This window comes from Xenopus laevis, chromosome 3S (genome assembly GCF_017654675.1).
Source record: "Xenopus laevis strain J_2021 chromosome 3S, Xenopus_laevis_v10.1, whole genome shotgun sequence".
NCBI classification, from domain to species: Eukaryota; Metazoa; Chordata; class Amphibia; order Anura; family Pipidae; genus Xenopus; species Xenopus laevis.
Window position 1 is genome coordinate 62,383,798 of NC_054376.1, and position 18,045 is coordinate 62,401,842.

The 18,045-nt window shown below is 36.9% G+C and overlaps 1 protein-coding gene across 1 annotated transcript; it reads left to right on the forward strand.

Annotated features, from left to right (window-relative positions):
- The first annotated feature begins 3,573 nt into the window (after positions 1–3,573).
- LOC108712339 (neuronal acetylcholine receptor subunit alpha-3) lies at positions 3,574–12,100 on the forward strand. The gene is made up of 6 exons (XM_041587765.1): positions 3,574–3,628; positions 5,053–5,192; positions 6,252–6,296; positions 8,979–9,088; positions 9,388–10,375; positions 11,427–12,100. Exons 1-6 carry the CDS (start codon positions 3,574–3,576, stop codon positions 11,547–11,549), a joined length of 1,461 nt encoding a protein of 486 aa, XP_041443699.1. The 3' UTR covers positions 11,550–12,100.
- The last annotated feature ends 5,945 nt before the right edge of the window (positions 12,101–18,045 follow it).

Consider the following 18,045-nt stretch of genomic DNA (forward strand, 5'->3'; position numbering starts at 1 on the left):
CACAGCTAAACTCGTGTCTAAACTAGTGACCATATAGTGAATACAAAGATACTTGGATAAATTTACCATGAGCAAGGGTGCAATGGCTGGAGCACCTTATATGCCATACATTTAACACATGCTCCCATGCTCATATATAAAATATCAAGTCTACCACTGAGTTTTTCAGGTACCTACACCTAAAATATTAAGTAAAGTTCTGATGGCTGCAGCTGGTATACAAAATGGTCAAAGTTAATGTTTAGGACCATTTCTAGGTATACTGATGATAGGTTCATAAATATTAAAGAAAAAAAAATAAACTTTACTTGCATTAAAATAAACAGCCAAACCTTGTTTATTTTATTATTTTAGAAGCCACAAAGGGGGCAAACAGCATTTTTTTAGAAGTATTCATCAAGGCAAGCTTGGCATCAACCCTAAATCTCATATATGCACCAGAAAGGAGAACCTGAAGCATGTCCAATGTACATGCTATGTGAGATTTCAGGAGTCAGAAGAGAGTTTGATGATTGAAGATAAATCTTTATATTACTCAATACAGATATTTAAATGGATTTCATGTTTAATTTGAAAAAGGGGTTTTGTTATACAGCTTTTTATGTGTGAGTGACAGGCCCCCTTTATTGAGATAAAACGTTTGCTTAACTTTTACCCAGGCTTAATAAGCAACATAAGTATTAGGGCTTAGTGCGTGCATTTGATTTGCTGGAACTGGGCAAATGAAAGCTGTATTTTATGGGTTGTTAACTCATAATAAAAGCTGATGCTTTATAAATCACATCATTTTATAAATGATGTGATTTATACCCCTGGGCTGTAGTATTATTAAACCTAGCTAAGCTGAAGACTGGGCCTTCTACTGCTTTCCATATAGCAGCACGGCTACTATATAATGCACAACAATACACTGGCTCAGTAATAAGAGCTTGCTGGAAAGGAGGATTTAGAAAAGGGTTCAGGCCGGCACAGTACAACTTGGGTTGTGGGTAGGTGACAGGCTGAACTCTGTCCATGGCTGACCCTGTTAGCAGAGAGCTGATCTAAACTGCATGTGCAGCTTCTCTGTAATCACATTACTAAGCAACAATAGACCCTCCCTGCATTAAGTAACATGGATTGGAACAATCTCTGTCTGTTGTTTTTCCAACAGACCTCACCCACAATGGTAGTGTCCCCTGATTCCACCAGCGGCCCCCACTGTCAGCTTATTTATATACTCGCATCTGGCTGCCCACACTCTGGTGAGACCTGAGATAGATGGGTTTGCTATATAAAGAATGGTGGCTTGTCATGTATGGTTGGGTGCAGATTTGGAGAGGGTGGTTAAGGTTGGGTGCAAGTCAACTTTTGAGTACCCACACATCACTACTGGGCACTAAACTGCTCTGGTCCTGGACATGTTAGCACTGAATGGAGAATACCCCAGGCAGGTGTATTTTTCAGCAAAGAGGTGGTCCCAGGGAAAAAGGTGTAATCACTGTAATCTCTTGGGGTGCCTGACAAATAGGCACACCCCAGTGATATTCATTTCCTGATCCTATTAGATGCATTCAGTAAAGCAAACAACATTATATGTCATCCCGTTAAAAAATCATCCTTAAAGGGGAACTGTCGCGAAAATGAAAATTTAATATAGGATTTCTTATACTGTAGTAAGAAACTTACTAAATACAATCAATTAAAAATTCTGCACTGTTTCTGAAATAATCAAGTTTATCTTCACTATTCCTCTTTCATCATCTGTTTCTCTTCATTTTGTCTTCATGCAGCAGTTGGGTGTCAGATGAATGATCCAATATATCTTATAGGGGGGCTCCCTTTCCTAGCAGATGTGTTATAGCTCACTCAGATAACTGATTGCAGTAAAAACACAATCTAACAAAATAACTGCCTTTTGCACAAATTCTGAATGTAGAGAGACAGGATTTCTGGTGATTTTAATAGAGTATAAGATATATTGGATCATTCATCTGACACCCAACTCCCGAATGAAGAAACAGATGCTAAGAGAGGGATAGTGAAGATAAACTTGATTATTTCAGAAACATTACAGAATATTTAATTGATTGTATTTAGAAAGTTTCTTATTTCAGTATGCTGAAGCTAATATTACATTTTCATTTCTGCGATAGTTTCCCTGAGAGAACAGTTGGAATAAGCTGGAATTACAGGTTCATTTCTAGGAATAGTCAAAGAATTTTAGAAACCTCAAAAACCAGGTTTCCTTAGATAATGCATTTACACACTGAGCCATGATAATTGAGCATAACTCTCTCCAATCCAATTAGTCATTTCCAGGAGCATCTGTTCTATCTCAATGAAATAAAAGCATAATGCACCAACGACTGACTAGGGAGAGGAAATAAAAAGCTTTCAGTCACATAATGAGTGAAATGCTTGATCATTTTCCTGTAGAGAAATTGGGACAGGCTTGATATGGATACAGAGTTCATAATGAGTATAAAACCATTGTTAGCTGGACGTTTATAACTGTAACTGTAATCTCTCAATGATGTCAGGGACTTTATTACAACATATTCAATAAAGTGAAGTCTGGTTGCTCAATGGTAGGCTGCAAACAATCATTTTAAAATTGTATCATCTTCATAGTAGGCAAATGGAGTGTCCCATTTTGATGGACACAAATAATTCTAAGTCAGTAACTAAGTCTAAACCACAGGCTCTTCCTGCCATACCTCCAGCAGGCAATTGATCTGGCTGACTAGGCCCCTATTGCGCCCACCCCCATACTGCTTTCTGCAATGCTGCTTTGGATGACTTTGGATGACATTTCTATGCAGCACTGAAGCATCTAAACTAATATCAGGTTGCTATAGGATATGTACCCTAGCAACCTGGCAGCAATTGGAAAGCCAGTATGATAGATGAATACATAAGAGCTTGATAGGAAAGATAAGCTTAGAAAAGGTATCAGCAAACCAGACAACCAAGGAGCACTTCCTATTGCAGGCAGAATAGGATGGATAAAAATGCAAAACCATATAAAATAAATGAGGACGACCAATTGAAACGCTATCTCTATAACATAGTAACATTTTATTTCAGAGTGAACTAAAATGTAATATTTTTGCCCAAAACAATATTACAATAAAAGAAATGTAAAATATGGAATTACTCAGACTGCTCTTCTGCAATTTACATTCATGATTTTTTTACAGTCAGTATCAAAATCCTAAAACCTAGTCAACCATGTCCTAAAAAACCATCTGTAGTTAACTATTCTATCTATCATAGTTCAGTTTGTCTTTCAGCTTACTTTGAGGTAACTAGTACTCTTGACTATAAAGTCAGAACATGTTTATCTCCTGGTGTGTGTATTGTATCTGTAAATAATTATATTGCCTGTAGGAGCACTGTTTCATAAAGCACAATTGCTGCAGTACAGTCTGGTGGCTAGAGAATTACATCCCAAGGAACAGTTAGTCAGTGCGGCTGGGGGAGGAGAACATCATTAGAAAGAGATCTGCTTTATTGTCAGTTTGTTTCTCTGCCAATGTAGTGCTTCCCCAGATATACATATGCTTAGTGCTTGATAACGCTCTCTCTACAATGGGGGAATTGAATGGACTCTTCATCTGCTTTTATCCCCTCTTACTGAGTGCAGGTAAGTACATCTCATTCCCAGTATCAGTTGCTAATACTGATACTTTCTTGTCTTATAAGATTCAATTTAGAATTTCTCCATCTATGACAGTAACTCCTAATTTCTCGGACAGGTTGCACTATGATGTAGAAGTATCAGGCATGCAATAAGAGGCTGTTTGTGCATTTATACAGGCACTTATATGTGGTGCAAGCGATACCTGTGCAAATAGATTGTAATTATAGATGCTACGCAGCGTCAAGTAATTGCTAGAGCTGCTTGTTTAAGTCTGTCATATAAGGAATTTTCTAGTCTGTCATATAAGGAATTTCTAGTGAAATAATGATGTGTTTCTAAACTTGATATTACTCAGAAATTAGAAAGTGAGATGTGAAATTGCACTACTAGTGATATTTGTGCCCTTCTGATATTTTTTTTCACTAAAGGAGGCATTCCTAAACTTTTGAAAAGTAACACCAGAAAAATTTTAAGGGGCAGATTTATCAAGGGTCGAAGTGAAAATTAGAAGTAAAAAAATTTTGAGCTATTTTTTGTGTACTTCAACTAGGGAATAGTCCAAATTCGATTTGAATTTGAAAAAAATTTGACAATTCTAATAGCGAAATTTATCATGTACTGCCTCTAAAACCTGCCAAATTGCTGTTTTAGCCTATGGGGGACCTCCTAGAACCCATTTGGAGTCAATTGGTGGACTTTGAAAATTCAAAGTTTTTTTTTAAAAAACCTCAAATCGAATTTCGATGTTATTTCGATTAAAACAATTCCAATTCAAATGAAAATGGCTTATTTACCCGCAAAAAAAACCCTTAGTTTTTTTTTATAAATTTCGGTTGGTCTTTTTTTATTCGAATTTCAAAGTTATGGGAGTTCACAAAAAAAATCCCATTACTTCAAAATTCGACCCTTGATAAATCTGTCCAAGTATTTCTGTTGGAAGCTGAGTGGCAACTTATTTCTCAAAACCCGAATTTTTAAAAAAAAGTCAGACCAAACTACAATTAATGATTTGATTTGATTTATTAATAAAAAAAAAGCCAGATTTAATCGGATCAGGGACAATCTCGCTAAAATCGAACTAAAATCAGGATCGTATGATTTTTTTTCAGAATGTTTTCCTGAAAAGTAACACCAGAAAATGTAACATTTAAATGTTTTCCATGTATTTCTGTTGGATGCTGAGTGGCAATAAGGACCTTATTTATCAAAACCCCAAATTTTTTTTAAAAAAAGTCAGAGCAAACTAGAATCCACGACTTGACCTAATTTATAAGCAGAAAAAAGCACAATTTAATCGGACTGGGGACAAATTTTCTAAAATGTTTTTCGGAATGTTTTCCCGAATCGCTCAATTTTTTTGGGATTTTTGCTCAAAATCAGAATTCGTTTTTGTGAGATTTGGACTGATTTGAACTTTTTCCATTTAGGATTACTTTGCTCAAATGTAGAACACCGCCTTTATGAGGTTTTGTTGAAGTCCTACAATCCATATATTCGGCCTGTGAAGAATGTGTCTGATCCAGTCATTCTTCATTTTGAAGTATCAATGTCTCAGCTTGTTAAAGTGGTAAGAACCATCCTTCAGACCGAGACTGGAAAACTATATGTCAAAGACTTTTTAAAAGCTCCCACTGTGCTGGTCATCGGCATGCCATATGCAATAGTCTCTGAAATAGACTGAATGACAGATAATCAGGCTGAATTTAATAGAGCTGACTTCCCATGCTTGGCTTATTTACTGACACTGGATAAATATGCACTGTGCTTATACCCATGGCAACCCATTCAAATTTTACATTTTTCCTGCCACTTTCAAACAAAAGTAGTCATTTACCAGTTGTTGGGCTACTGCCCACATGCAAGTTTGCCTAGTGCTAGTAAATGAACCCTTCAGTCTGCAAAAAATCATTTCTTTAGTTGTATATAATTTGTTTTCACTTCTTGATGATAGTGCCCATAATGTCAGGGCCATTTTAATAAATGGGTAAAAGGCTCATTTACTTAGGCTCCTCCAGGATAGGGGCCCACAATCAGACATTTCAAGCCAGGTTTAATTTGATGAGAAAAGCTTATCTCCTAATCCAGTTCCAGTTAGATCCTGATGCAATTGAATGAGAAAAACTCATCACATTGTTTATCACATGAAAACTCTATTGAAGTCTAGGGGTAAAAAACTGAAAATAAATGTTGACTTTTTTCTCCTTAAATTGAACCTTGCCCATAAGCTTTCACATGATAAACCATAAAATAGCATCCCCCAGATATCGCAGGATTATTTTAACAATCAAGAAGAACTCGACAAAATGATCTTTTTAATTACTTTTAATGACATTTTTTTCTACTTTAACTTTCTTTTGGAACAAGCGTGTTTTATTTGCACAGATTTTCAAGAAATGTGTTCATCTGAACTCATGGATAATTCCCCATACAACCATAACTATCCTGGCTGCTCTGTTTATACACTGCAAGACAAAATACTTATTGTTGTGGCCAATTATTTCTACGTACAAACTATCCTAAATGGACTTTACTTGAGACATTGGGAAACCTGACGGTTTGACAATAAATGAAAATATATTGTTCTATATATATTTAAACCCTACTGTAGATATGTTTTCATTTACAGGATGAAGTTAACCAGATCATGGAAACTAACCTGTGGTTAAAACATGTAAGTAATACAGTAGGCCCTAATTAGTATATTGTTTTATGTTTTTATTATTTTTATATATTGTATGGTAAGGACTTACATCTGCCTTTATTGATAAAACATAATCATATAATCAGACCACTTTCCCACTGTAACACATAGCCTCAAAAATATTCTGAGAGAGAAAAAAATGTTTGCAATTATGATGTGAATGGCAGGGTACATAGGCAAAAATGGATGCAATTTGCCTATTTTGCAACTTGCCTTCCTCTTCCTTTCTTTTTTTGGCATAACTGTATTCATGAGGGGTGGGAGAGGGGAGGCACATAGGTGTTCCTCTACCTGTCCCCTAACTTATGTGTCAGTCAGACATGCTAGTCAAGGGGCATCATAACAATATACAAATAAATATGTTCAGCTTTCAAAACAGGGTTCCAAAGTAAGATGGGGGTTGGCTGATGTTGTTTCATTATATTCAAGCATACTAGTAATAGTAAAGGTATGATGGTGATTGAGTATCATTATTTCGCAAATAAAGGCTGAAGGTGAAAGGCTTTATTTTAGAGGCAACCTGGTACCTTTTAACACACGATTATTTTGTGTTCGGGGGGGGGGTGTATTACTTCCAAGAGCATAGAATGGCCATGGGGGCTCAGTTTGAGTTTGAGAGACTCTGTCTTGGAGGCGATGCCCCCGGCCGTGAACATATAGTGATGTTTCGTCACTTCATTGATGATCTTCTGTTTGTGTGGGCAGGTACTGGAGAACAATTTGAGAGGTTCATCAAAAACCTGAACAATGTGGATTTAAATCTTAGATTCACCACTTGCTTCAGTACTGAGGGAATAATGTATTTGGATTTGTTACTGTCAAAAATAATAAGATTATGACTGCTCTATATATGAAGCTTTGTGCAGGGAATTCCCTATTGAGAGGGGACTCTTGTCATCCGTGTCATTTTAATAAAGGTATTCCTAGGGGACAATTCCTGTGGTTGGGCAGAAATTGTAGCTTGCATGAGGAGTTTGTCAAGGAGGCTTGCAAGCTGCGAGATAGGTTTTTAGAGAAAGGTTACAACATGGATGTGTTAATGGATACATTTCAATCAGCATTGTTCATGGATAAAGCAAGATTAATTAATGGTAGTAAAAACGAATAAGGCTGGGAATTCAGGTACATCTGGTATATTGACATTTAGGGGCCGATTCACTAACTTCGAGTGAAGGATTCGAAGTTTTTCTAGGGCTACTTCGACCATCGAATGGGCTACTTCGACCTTCGACTATGACTATCGAAGGATTCGAAGTAAAAATCGTCGAAGTACTGTCTCTTTAAAAAAAACTTCAACCCCCTAGTTCGCCATCTAAAAGCTACCGAAGTCAATGTTAGCCTATGGGGAAGGTCCCCATAGGCTTGGCTAACTTTTTTTGATCGAAGGATATTCCTTTGATCGTTGGATTTAAATCCTTCGATTCGAAGGATTTAATCGTTCGATCGAAGGAATTATCTTTCGATCGTTCGATCGAACTATCTGCGCTAAATCCTTCGACTTCGATATTCGAAGTCGAAGGATTTTAGTTCCTAGTCGAATATCGAGGGTTAATTAACCCTCGATATTCGACCCTTAGTGAATCGGCCCCTTAGTATGAGTATAGTTTGATAGGATTAGGGGCATAATTAACAAATATCCCCCTAGTGTTGCATGTAGAAAGGACTTTTAAGAAGACACTTGATTCCAGATTTAGGGTCTTATTTTGGCCCCTAGTTCACCAATAAATTGAAATCTATGACATGGTTACAAAAGTGTGGAATGTATAGGTGTGGATCAGTAAGATGTGTTAGTTGCTCTGTAGTTCAGGTGTCCAATTCCTTTGAGTGAAGTGAGACACATGAGGTGTATAAAGTAAAAAAAGTTATAGAAATTGTAATAAGAGATCAGTAGTATATTTACTTACCTGCATGAACTGCTGTAAACAGTAAGTTGTTTGAACCATTAGATGGTAGGAAAGAGTTAGGGAGCATTGAAACATTTCAAGGAGTGCAATGCAATAATTGCTATATAGGGTTGTTGAAAGCTCAGGACACAGAAAGAGTGATTTTAGGCCTTAGAGGAGGTAATTTACTAAATTACTAAATTCTAAATTACTGTGGGCGGAGATCAGATGGATTTATAAATGATGAACCAGTGTACCAGGTAACCCCATGGATTAATTTCAATATTTAATATAAACGGTTACTTTTAATGTGTATCTAAGTGTAGAAGATTTGCTACAATGAATCCATCCAATGTTTAACAATGTAATTTATCTTTGTAACTGTATATATTATGGAAAGGATTTATATCATGAAACATTTTTTAACAGTATCGTTTGAATTGTTTTGTATTTAATCTATACTAAGAAATGATTTTTACTAGTACAATGTCAACTGTATTTATACATTTGGTTTGATTAATTAAAATGTTTTTACACTTGTATGTCTTAATGGATATGTATAATTTGTTTGTTCCAATTAATATGGTAATTTTAGAGCCGGGTTTTGGGGTATAAATCCTGTGTGTGGTAACGGGTGTTGAGGTCTCTGAGGAAGTGCATAGTCACGAAACACCTCAGACCTCAGACTAAATAACCACCACCCAGTCTTTGTGGAAGGATTTTCTAGTTCCTTTGTTTAACCATTTTGAAACCTATTTTTGAATTGCAGCTATGGAATGACTACAAGTTGAAATGGAACCCAAGTGAATATGGTGGTATTGAATTTCTTCGAATTCCTGCCAGTCAGATCTGGAGACCTGATATTGTCCTGTATAACAAGTAAGATTAATGTGCGTGTTTTGCATCTTGTGTGCTGCTTCACAGTACTGCAGTTGGAATAAGCCTGTTATGTTGTATATAGGCATTGTCAGTCAACAACAAACACTGTTGTTTTTCCATGAGTTATGATGTAACCCAGAATTACTGCAAGAAGTGGAAGTGGGAGGTTAATGCAGTACTTTTAGAACAGGCAAATACTTATTACATACAACAAGATGGGCTGATATTAGGTAGGACTGTTTCTAAGACCTCCTTTCTTTGGGTTCTGATTACTCTTTTTGGCTCTTTTTTGCTCAAAGTGCAGTGGGAGCATTCCGTGTGGATGATAAAGCCAAAGCAGTGGTGAAATATTCAGGAGACGTGACCTGGATCCCTCCAGCAATATTCAAGAGTTCCTGTAAGATAGATGTCACCTTTTTCCCCTTTGACTACCAGAACTGTTCCTTAAAGTTTGGTTCCTGGACCTACGACAAAGCAAATATTGATCTTGTGATGATTGGTTCTGAAATTAACCTGAAAGAATTCTGGGAAAGTGGAGAATGGGTCATTATCAATGCTCCAGGATACAAGCATGAAATTAAGTACAACTGTTGTGTGGAAATCTACCAGGATATCACGTATTCCTTGTACATAAAACGACTGCCATTATTCTATACTATTTATATAATAATCCCATGCCTTCTTATCTCCTGCTTGACTATCTTGGTTTTCTATTTGCCTTCTGATTGTGGAGAGAAAGTTAACCTATGTATGTCTGTTCTTTTATCTTTAACAGTCTTTCTTCTGGTTATAACAGAAATCATTCCCTCTACGTCACTAGTCATCCCGCTTATAGGTGAATATCTGCTTTTTACAATGATATTCGTAACCCTTTCTATAGTTATAACTGTATTTGTGCTGAATGTACACTACAGAACTCCAAAGACACATACCATGCCCCAGTGGGTAAAGAAGATCTTCTTGCACTTGCTTCCAAAAATTATGTGTATGACTAGGCCAGAAAAGCAATTGTATGCTTTGAAGCCAAAAGCAAACTTGGACATTTGCAACATAAATAGTATTAGCAGTTCTGAGATCCGAAGCTGTCAAGACCAATTGTATTATCAGGACAGTTCATGCGCATGTGGCCAGCTGAGGAGGCTGTACACCTCAAGAGATTCCAGCTTAGAATCTGTGTACAGTCTGGGTTTGCATTCAGGTCCAGGACTATCACCAGAGATAAGAGAAGCCATAGAAAATGTACGTTTTATTGCTGAGAACATGAAGGCACAGGATGAAGCCAAGGAGGTAAGGTTATTTCTTATTATGAAAGCTGTGTTTGTGGAACACTTGAGTCTGTCTACATATATCCCACAAATGGTGTATGCAATGTTTTTGTTCCTGCAGAATTCTGGTACCATAAGTGAACCTAAGGGGTATATTTATCAAAGAGTAAGGTTAGAGATCGCCACAGTCTGCTAGAATGGAATTCTGCCACTCTCCATTCATTTCTATTGGGTTTTAAAAGTGTATTTATCAATGGGTGAAAGTGAAAGTTCATCCTTTGATAAATACGCCTTTCTAGAATGCCATAGAAATGAATGATGTTACTTTATAATTTTCTATACCGTTCTCAGGTAATTTAGAAAAAACTCCTCGACTACATCATGTATATATTTTTATAGAGACCTGCATGACTGTTTTGTTAAAACATAATTTCTGCCTGGGTCTGGAAATTATCATTGGCTCCTTATCTGCTGATATTTAAAAGAACAGTATACTCCCAAAATGAATACTTAAAGCAACAAATAGTTTATATCAAATTAAGTGGCATATTAAAAAATCTTACCAAATTGGAATATATATTTAAGTAAATATTTCCCATTTACATCTCTTGCCTTGAGCCACCATTTCGTGATGGTCTGTGTGCTGCCTCAGAGACCACCTGACCAGAAATACTACAGCTCTAACTGTAAAAGGAATTAGTGTGGGAGCAAAACACAGAACTCTGTCTGTTAATTGGCTCATGTGACCTAACATATATGGTTTGTTGTGTGCACGGTGAATCTTTGGATCCCTGGGGGCGGCCCTTATTTTTTAAAATGTCAATTTTCTATCTATGATTACCCAATATAATTATGAAAATGGTTTATTTACATGAAACTGGGTTTTACATATAAGCTGTTTTATACAATATATTTTTTATAGAGACCTACATTTTTGGGGGGTATAGTTTTCCTTTAAATTTACATCATATATATATAAAAACTTGAAGTTGAATGATATACTCTAAACTTGTTCATTTAGTGCATTCTGGTACATGTATTATCATTTTTCTCATTTTTACTCTTTCTTTCAGATACAAGATGATTGGAAATATGTTGCAATGGTAATTGACCGTATTTTCCTGTGGGTGTTTGTACTTGTCTGTATTCTGGGAACTACTGGACTTTTCTTACAACCGTTGTTGTTTAGTGACTAAATACTTCAGGGTTTACAGATATGAAAATGTAAAAACTAACTCTGGGAGAGATGGCTTTCCTGTAATTTGGAGCTTTCTGGATACCTAGGGTTGGTTTCAGAGTATATGTTTGTACATACTGCATATAAGTTTACCTATAAAAATAGGTTACTTGTTCTATGGCAAAAATTCTGCACATCACTCATGCTAACCTAGTCAAAGAAATTTTAGAATGTACAGGTTTTTTTTAAAATATAATATAGATAAGATAAGACATTAAGATATTAAATACAGGTCTTATCTGAATAAAGAATTCTATACAATAGAAAAAAAGAATGACGTATTCAAAGTTATGTGGGTCTCTGTCCTAGTTGTGCCTCTGACAATAGGCATTTCATGCAGATGTCTGTGGTTCCTAATGGTTGTTGTCTATGATATTAAAATCCTCCCATGTCTCTATAGTGTTTTACTCTCTTACTAGCAACCCCATTGCTGTAAAGTTACCCCTGGATAAAAGACAAGAGAAGAATAATTAGTTCTCCGAGCTGGCTGAGCTTCTTTGTTCAGTTTGGGAAAATGTGGGCCATTTATTAAAGGGAACTTCACCCTAGAATATTTTAATCAACAGATTGCACAGTGCAAATACTCCAATATATAAATTATTTTCTATTGTTTTAAACATGATGATTTTTTAAAAATGAAGTTTATCTCCTGGTGTAATCATCACAGTCGTAGGTATTCTCACCCCACTCTCTTATGCAGTGCTATGATAAATAAATATAAACATCACTGTGCTGCGTGTGCTTTTATAATACAGTACTATAAGCTCTTTAGTGCCACTGATGCTGCAAGTCAAAGAGGCCGCCCCTCACAAAGTTAAAAAATTTAATTTTTCTAAAACACTCCATATAAAGTGGTTTTATACTACTGACTAGTATTAAACAGCACTGTATTACCCATTGCTCTAGCAATTAAAATGCTGATCCTTCCACAAGATAATAGGTTGCACTTGATTGAGTTATACCTCTTATTACTTGTAATGAAATTTGTCTCTTCTGCTTGTAATTGAATATTATTCAACTACGTCCAACATATAACCTCTCAGAATAAAATTAGGGTTTAATTTGTTTAGGAAAGATCAACTAATGTAACATGTGTATTGCCATATGCCTTTTAGAAGAATTCCTAGTCTTCCTAGCCAGCCCATTGCTGTTTGATCAGCCTGGCATATATGGCACACGTTTACTTTCCTAAAATGTATTATTGCCTGCATATTGTCTTTATAAGTGCTTTTTCAAATGTCTTCTTTGCTCATGGACCAAGATGAAAAGCCCATTTGAGTGTGTTTCTGTTGAAAATAGTGGATTTCATCTACAAACACCACCGATGACATCAAAGCCAAAGTTATTTTTAATGGAATTGCGTCAAATTTGGACACTTACAATTAGTTACAGTTCCCATCAGTCCTTAGTATTCAGATATACTCCCATAGATAAAGCCAGTTGTACCATTACTTTACTTGCAACTTTAGACTGGAGTTGTTACATCTCAGTGGCCCATACATTTGCCAGCATTGTTATGGATTTTGATGTGTAAATTGTGGAGATTTTACACCTGTGGAAATGCCAAATCTGTCAATTTAACATCAAACAGATGCAACTGCTGGGAATCCTTCTGGATCTCCATATTCAATCTTTCATCAAAACTTCACCACCTGGTTGTGGATTGATGGTTATTGGCAACTGCACTTGTGAAATGTAACACTCATATTTGTGTCAGCCCAATAGTACATTAACAGGAATACGTGGATACATATATGTATCAAGGAATGAAAGGGCAAATTGTCTGACAAATATATCAACATCTATTTCATTTGTAAGAATTTATGGAAAATCATCTTCCATACTCTTAAAAATCAGAAAGAGACCTGATGCAGATTATCAACACTATGCAGTGTTCACTGGTAGTGAAATTAGTAGTATAGTTAAAGGGGCAGTACCCCTTCATGTTCAACATGAGATGAATTGGGCTTGTGCTGCACATACATTTTGTATGACAGAGAGAGAGAGAGACAGCACTGAGCAGCAGTGGGAGCACAATTAAAGAAGAAAACTTCACTACTGGTAATCTGTCTATCCACTGATTTTACTGGAGTTAATGGAGTGCTCATTGGCTATTTGTCAGTGATCTTACTGGAAGTCTGTAATTGATGGATTGCTTGGCCATTTCTACAGTGATTATCCTGGCACAACTGGGGTTAATATGCTGATTATCCATTTTCTTTGTACTAGCACATCTGGGCTAATTATGATGATTATTTCTGTAATATTTATAGTAGCAAGCCTGGGGTTAATATGGCAATTGTTAATTTTCTATAGTATTATCCTGTCATGTCTAGGGTTAATATGCCCATTTTCCAATTTAATTAGGGATTAAATTGGCATATCAGGAGTTGATATCCTCATTATTAATTTTATATAATAATTATACTGGCTTATCTGGGTTGTGTTGTAGTAAAATGGTTGATATATTAAGGGGGTGTTGCCAAAAGTGGGTGTGGTTTCAAAAAAGTAATGTAGGCCCACTATTTACTTCTTTGCCCAGGGCCCACCAAGGTCTTAAAATGGCCCTGTTTAAAAACACTAAAAGAAAATAAGCAACAGATGGGCAGATTTACTACACTATCAGATTTCATCTTTTATTTTATAACCATCGCTAAACATATACATATCAGTGTAGGCAAAATAAAAATTATAACAAATGTGCTTTCCAGGTTCTTGCAAGGCATGCTCCACCCACTGATCTACTTGCTCAGTTGCATTTGTCGCTGTTAGTAGTTGAAATGGTGCAGTTTGGCATCTCTTTTTGTATAAGTCAGCATCAGAGGGCATTCACCCTAAGAAATAATTCCAAATCCTATCTATCATGTTAGTTGAGGAAAATAAAATTAACTTACAGTATATATATTTAAATTTTTAAAGTCCACATTTATAGCAAGCAGGCAGGTACCATCAGGGTCGCTTCGACACTGAGACGGCAAAGCCCCACTAGGTACCAGGGGTAAAAATGCCGCTCCTGGTACTTTAAGAGCCAAATTTCCAGTTTTCAAACTGGAAATTTGGCTCCTCTAGCGCAGAGAACGCAGTTAGGCCCTCTGCGCTAGCGTACTGGCCCTCTCTGCCGCTCTCGTGGACCCTCTCAGACGCAAAAAGGTAAGCGCACGGGTGAGGGGAGACACGCGGCAGCAACTGCTGCTGCCTCAGGCGGTGGAGGGGCCAGGATCGCCCTGTGGCAACTTTTTTTCAGGCAGCTTGTGTATCATTACAAAATCTTGTATATGTACCAGAATAGGAGACCTAGGGGCCAATTCACTAAAGGTTGAAAAAGTGAGTGTTATTTATAGCATGCCTTAAAAATTATATCACTTCTTATAGTTTGCGATATGCTTGTGTTATGTCTATTAGCTCATGCAAAAATACTTTGATGAACCTTTCCTTAAATAACTTGTCTTAAATAACGCACAAAACTGTGCGTTAAGGAATACTGACCTTTTGTGAATCGGCCCCCTAATGTCCATGTTCAGTTCCTTACACAATTACAGAGATGAGGAAAGAGGGGGACTGTGAGGATTGTAGTGACATCTAGTAACTGCTGAATTTAAAGTAAAAGTAACAGCCTGCTCCACTAGTGATGTGCGGGTTGAGAATTTCTCGACCCGACACTAACCCGCCCGCACCCTACCCAGGCCCGCTGCTCCCCTTTATTTATAGACCCGTGCCCGCCCCGCAGTGATGTCAGAAAAGGGGCGGGGCAGACGGAAGTCTATAAATTCCGGCGCTGGTAAACGGCAGTACTAGGTCGCGAGCAGGGAGAGCAGGAGAAGAGCTCGACCCTCGCATTTCATCCAGGGGTCAGCCCGAACCCGCACGACCCGCGGGTCGGCCCACACATCACTATGCTCCACCTCTATACCTTTTTACTGTATGTTGATAGTAACAATTGAGTAGTATTCAGCTGGTACAAAGAGTATAAAACCCACTTTGTAAAATATTTTTGATTTAGAATGTTTATCTGGGCGTGTCTACAGTACATTAAATTAATATAGAAGAAATGGCTAGGTTGTATCAGCCATCTCACATCCCAATAAAGTACTAAACAGTTGCCATAGGTTTTCCCTTATACAGTATTTTAAGTCTACAAAAGTAGCTCCATAGAAATAAAACATATACATACATAAAATGTATTTATCTACAATGCAAAAATTTAACCTTTTTTAAATGGAATTTGGCTAAAAGGGATGGGGGTGATTACATGAAGGACCCTACAAGGCTAAAGGGGGACTGGATTAGGTATGATACCGCTACACAACAGGATAAGGAACCCTATAAAATTGTTTAGTAAAAACAACGGTATTTGGAATATGTAGCACTATGTATTAGTGACATCTAGTGGCTCCTAACCATCACTTCATATTATCAGGTTGCACCATTATCAATCACATTACTTATGTTTTCCAATATATATATTCAGCGCTTGAGTTTCTCTCAGCACCAATTGAAAAAGCTGCTGTGATTTTTGTTTGTTCTTGTCAAGATATTTCCTAATCAAGGAGAATATAATTGTTAGCAGTTTTGCAATATACAGTACTTTAATTAAAACTTTTCAATGTATATGTGTGCCCCCTCCCTTACCTGTCCCTCTTGTATAAAGCACCATATAATTTAAGCAGCATTTATAAGGGGCAAGCTGCACTTCAATTGTGGTCTTTTTTTCTAAAACTTTGCACACTGCATTGTAAATGACCCCTGACATTTCAGGGTAGTATCACCAGTAGGTTATCTGGCTCTGGAACATGGTGGGATAAGATTCACAACAACGTGTTTCTTTGCAGTGTCGACATTGCTGTTATGAAAACTTGGAAATATAGCTGGAAGTCATAACGTATGCTTGAATGTATTTCTGTCCTGACAGATCATTGTGCTCACACCTGAACTGTGGATGCAAGCGCACTAAAGTGGCTGCAAAATTGTCCTTACATAAACACTATTTATAAACTATATTTGCACCAAACACACTGCAATGCACCCACCCAGACTTCTCTGATGTACAGTATATTGAGCAAATGCACACCTAGATGCTACAGAACTTTGGACTTACAGCAGGTCTGGATGTTTTGTTAATTTCAGGGTCCCACTAATGGGTTGTGTTAGTAGCCACTACTAACTTGCTCCAAGTCAATCATGTGCTTGTGCCGTTATTAACCCCTTATGCATTGCTGCCCAGAAAGTGGCGCCATCCCCACTCTGCATATATTGCAACCTCCTCTTGGTTTATGGAACTACAAAAGGTAATTAGCTTATTTTGGATTCTTGCACACAATGACATCAAATGAAACTCAGCACACAATAATGCTGTATTTCTGGGAAAAAATGCTATATTGTGAAAAAAATATGGTTACAAAAGTTACAGTTTCTGAGAATGCCACACATATTAGGGGCCATTTAAGGGGGTGGTTCACCAGTCACTTATCTTTTAGTATGATGTAGACATTCATATTCTAAGACTATTTACAGACTATTTACAACTTCATTTTCTTGTATGAAGCTCGCTCTCTCCATTGTGGAATTTCAGCAGCTAGCTGGTTGCTAGGGTCCAATTTACCTTAACAACCAGGCAATGATTTAATTGAGAGACTGGAATATGAATAGGAGAGGGCCTCAACAGATAGTTAAAGGGATACTGTCATGGGAAAACAGTTTTTTTTCAAAATGCATCAGTTATCAGATGCACACGTTTATCAGAGCACAAGTCACATGACTGGGGGCACCTCAGCGTGCCCATGAATTGTCTAGCCTCATGTCAGATTTAAAAGTTAAATAAAAACAAATCTGTCTTTTAAAAAAACGATTTCATTGCAGAAGTCTGCTGGAGCAGCACTATTAATGGAACACTACCCCTGCCCAAGGGAATTTGGGTGTGGCATTCTCTGTAGCAACTTTATGGATACCCCAATTGTGACCTTTGTCAAAAAGGTCACAATTGAAAGTTGTCTTTCATGTTAAACTGTAATTGTTTGTAGAGCAAGCACTCAATGAGCAGTCTTCCAGGCAGACTTGTCATGGATAAAACAATACCTTGTACTTGATCCTAGCTCAGGTATATTTAATTCATATTGGAAGCAAAAAAAATTCTAATGGGTTTATTTAATGTTTAAATTAAACAGGGTCCAAGCATTCTGGATAATAGGTTCCATACCGGTGTTTAAAAAAGTCTGTTTTCTAAACCAGGCAAAATGAACTGGTGGCAAAAATGGAAAACCTAAATAACCAATGTCCTGATTTTGCACAGGCATTTCATTATAAGAATCCAAATGATTTTCCCACTAGTATGACATTTGACCACCAACTTGAATGCCTAAATTAAACCAATAGAAAAAGCATAAAGGTTGGTAAATTAAAAATTTAAGCTTTATTATATAGTCATCTCTCGTCTGATGTGTTTCGTGTCACTAGGACAT

Excerpts from the sequence above, each read along its gene's own strand:
- LOC108712339 (XM_041587765.1), top strand. The coding sequence starts at position 3,574 with ATGGGGGAATTGAATGGACTCTTCATCTGCTTTTATCCCCTCTTACTG. Across the intron at positions 5,193-6,251 it reads TGTCTCAGCTTGTTAAAGTG|GATGAAGTTAACCAGATCAT; the intron begins GTAAGAACCATC and ends TTTCATTTACAG. Across the intron at positions 10,376-11,426 it reads CACAGGATGAAGCCAAGGAG|ATACAAGATGATTGGAAATA; the intron begins GTAAGGTTATTT and ends TCTTTCTTTCAG.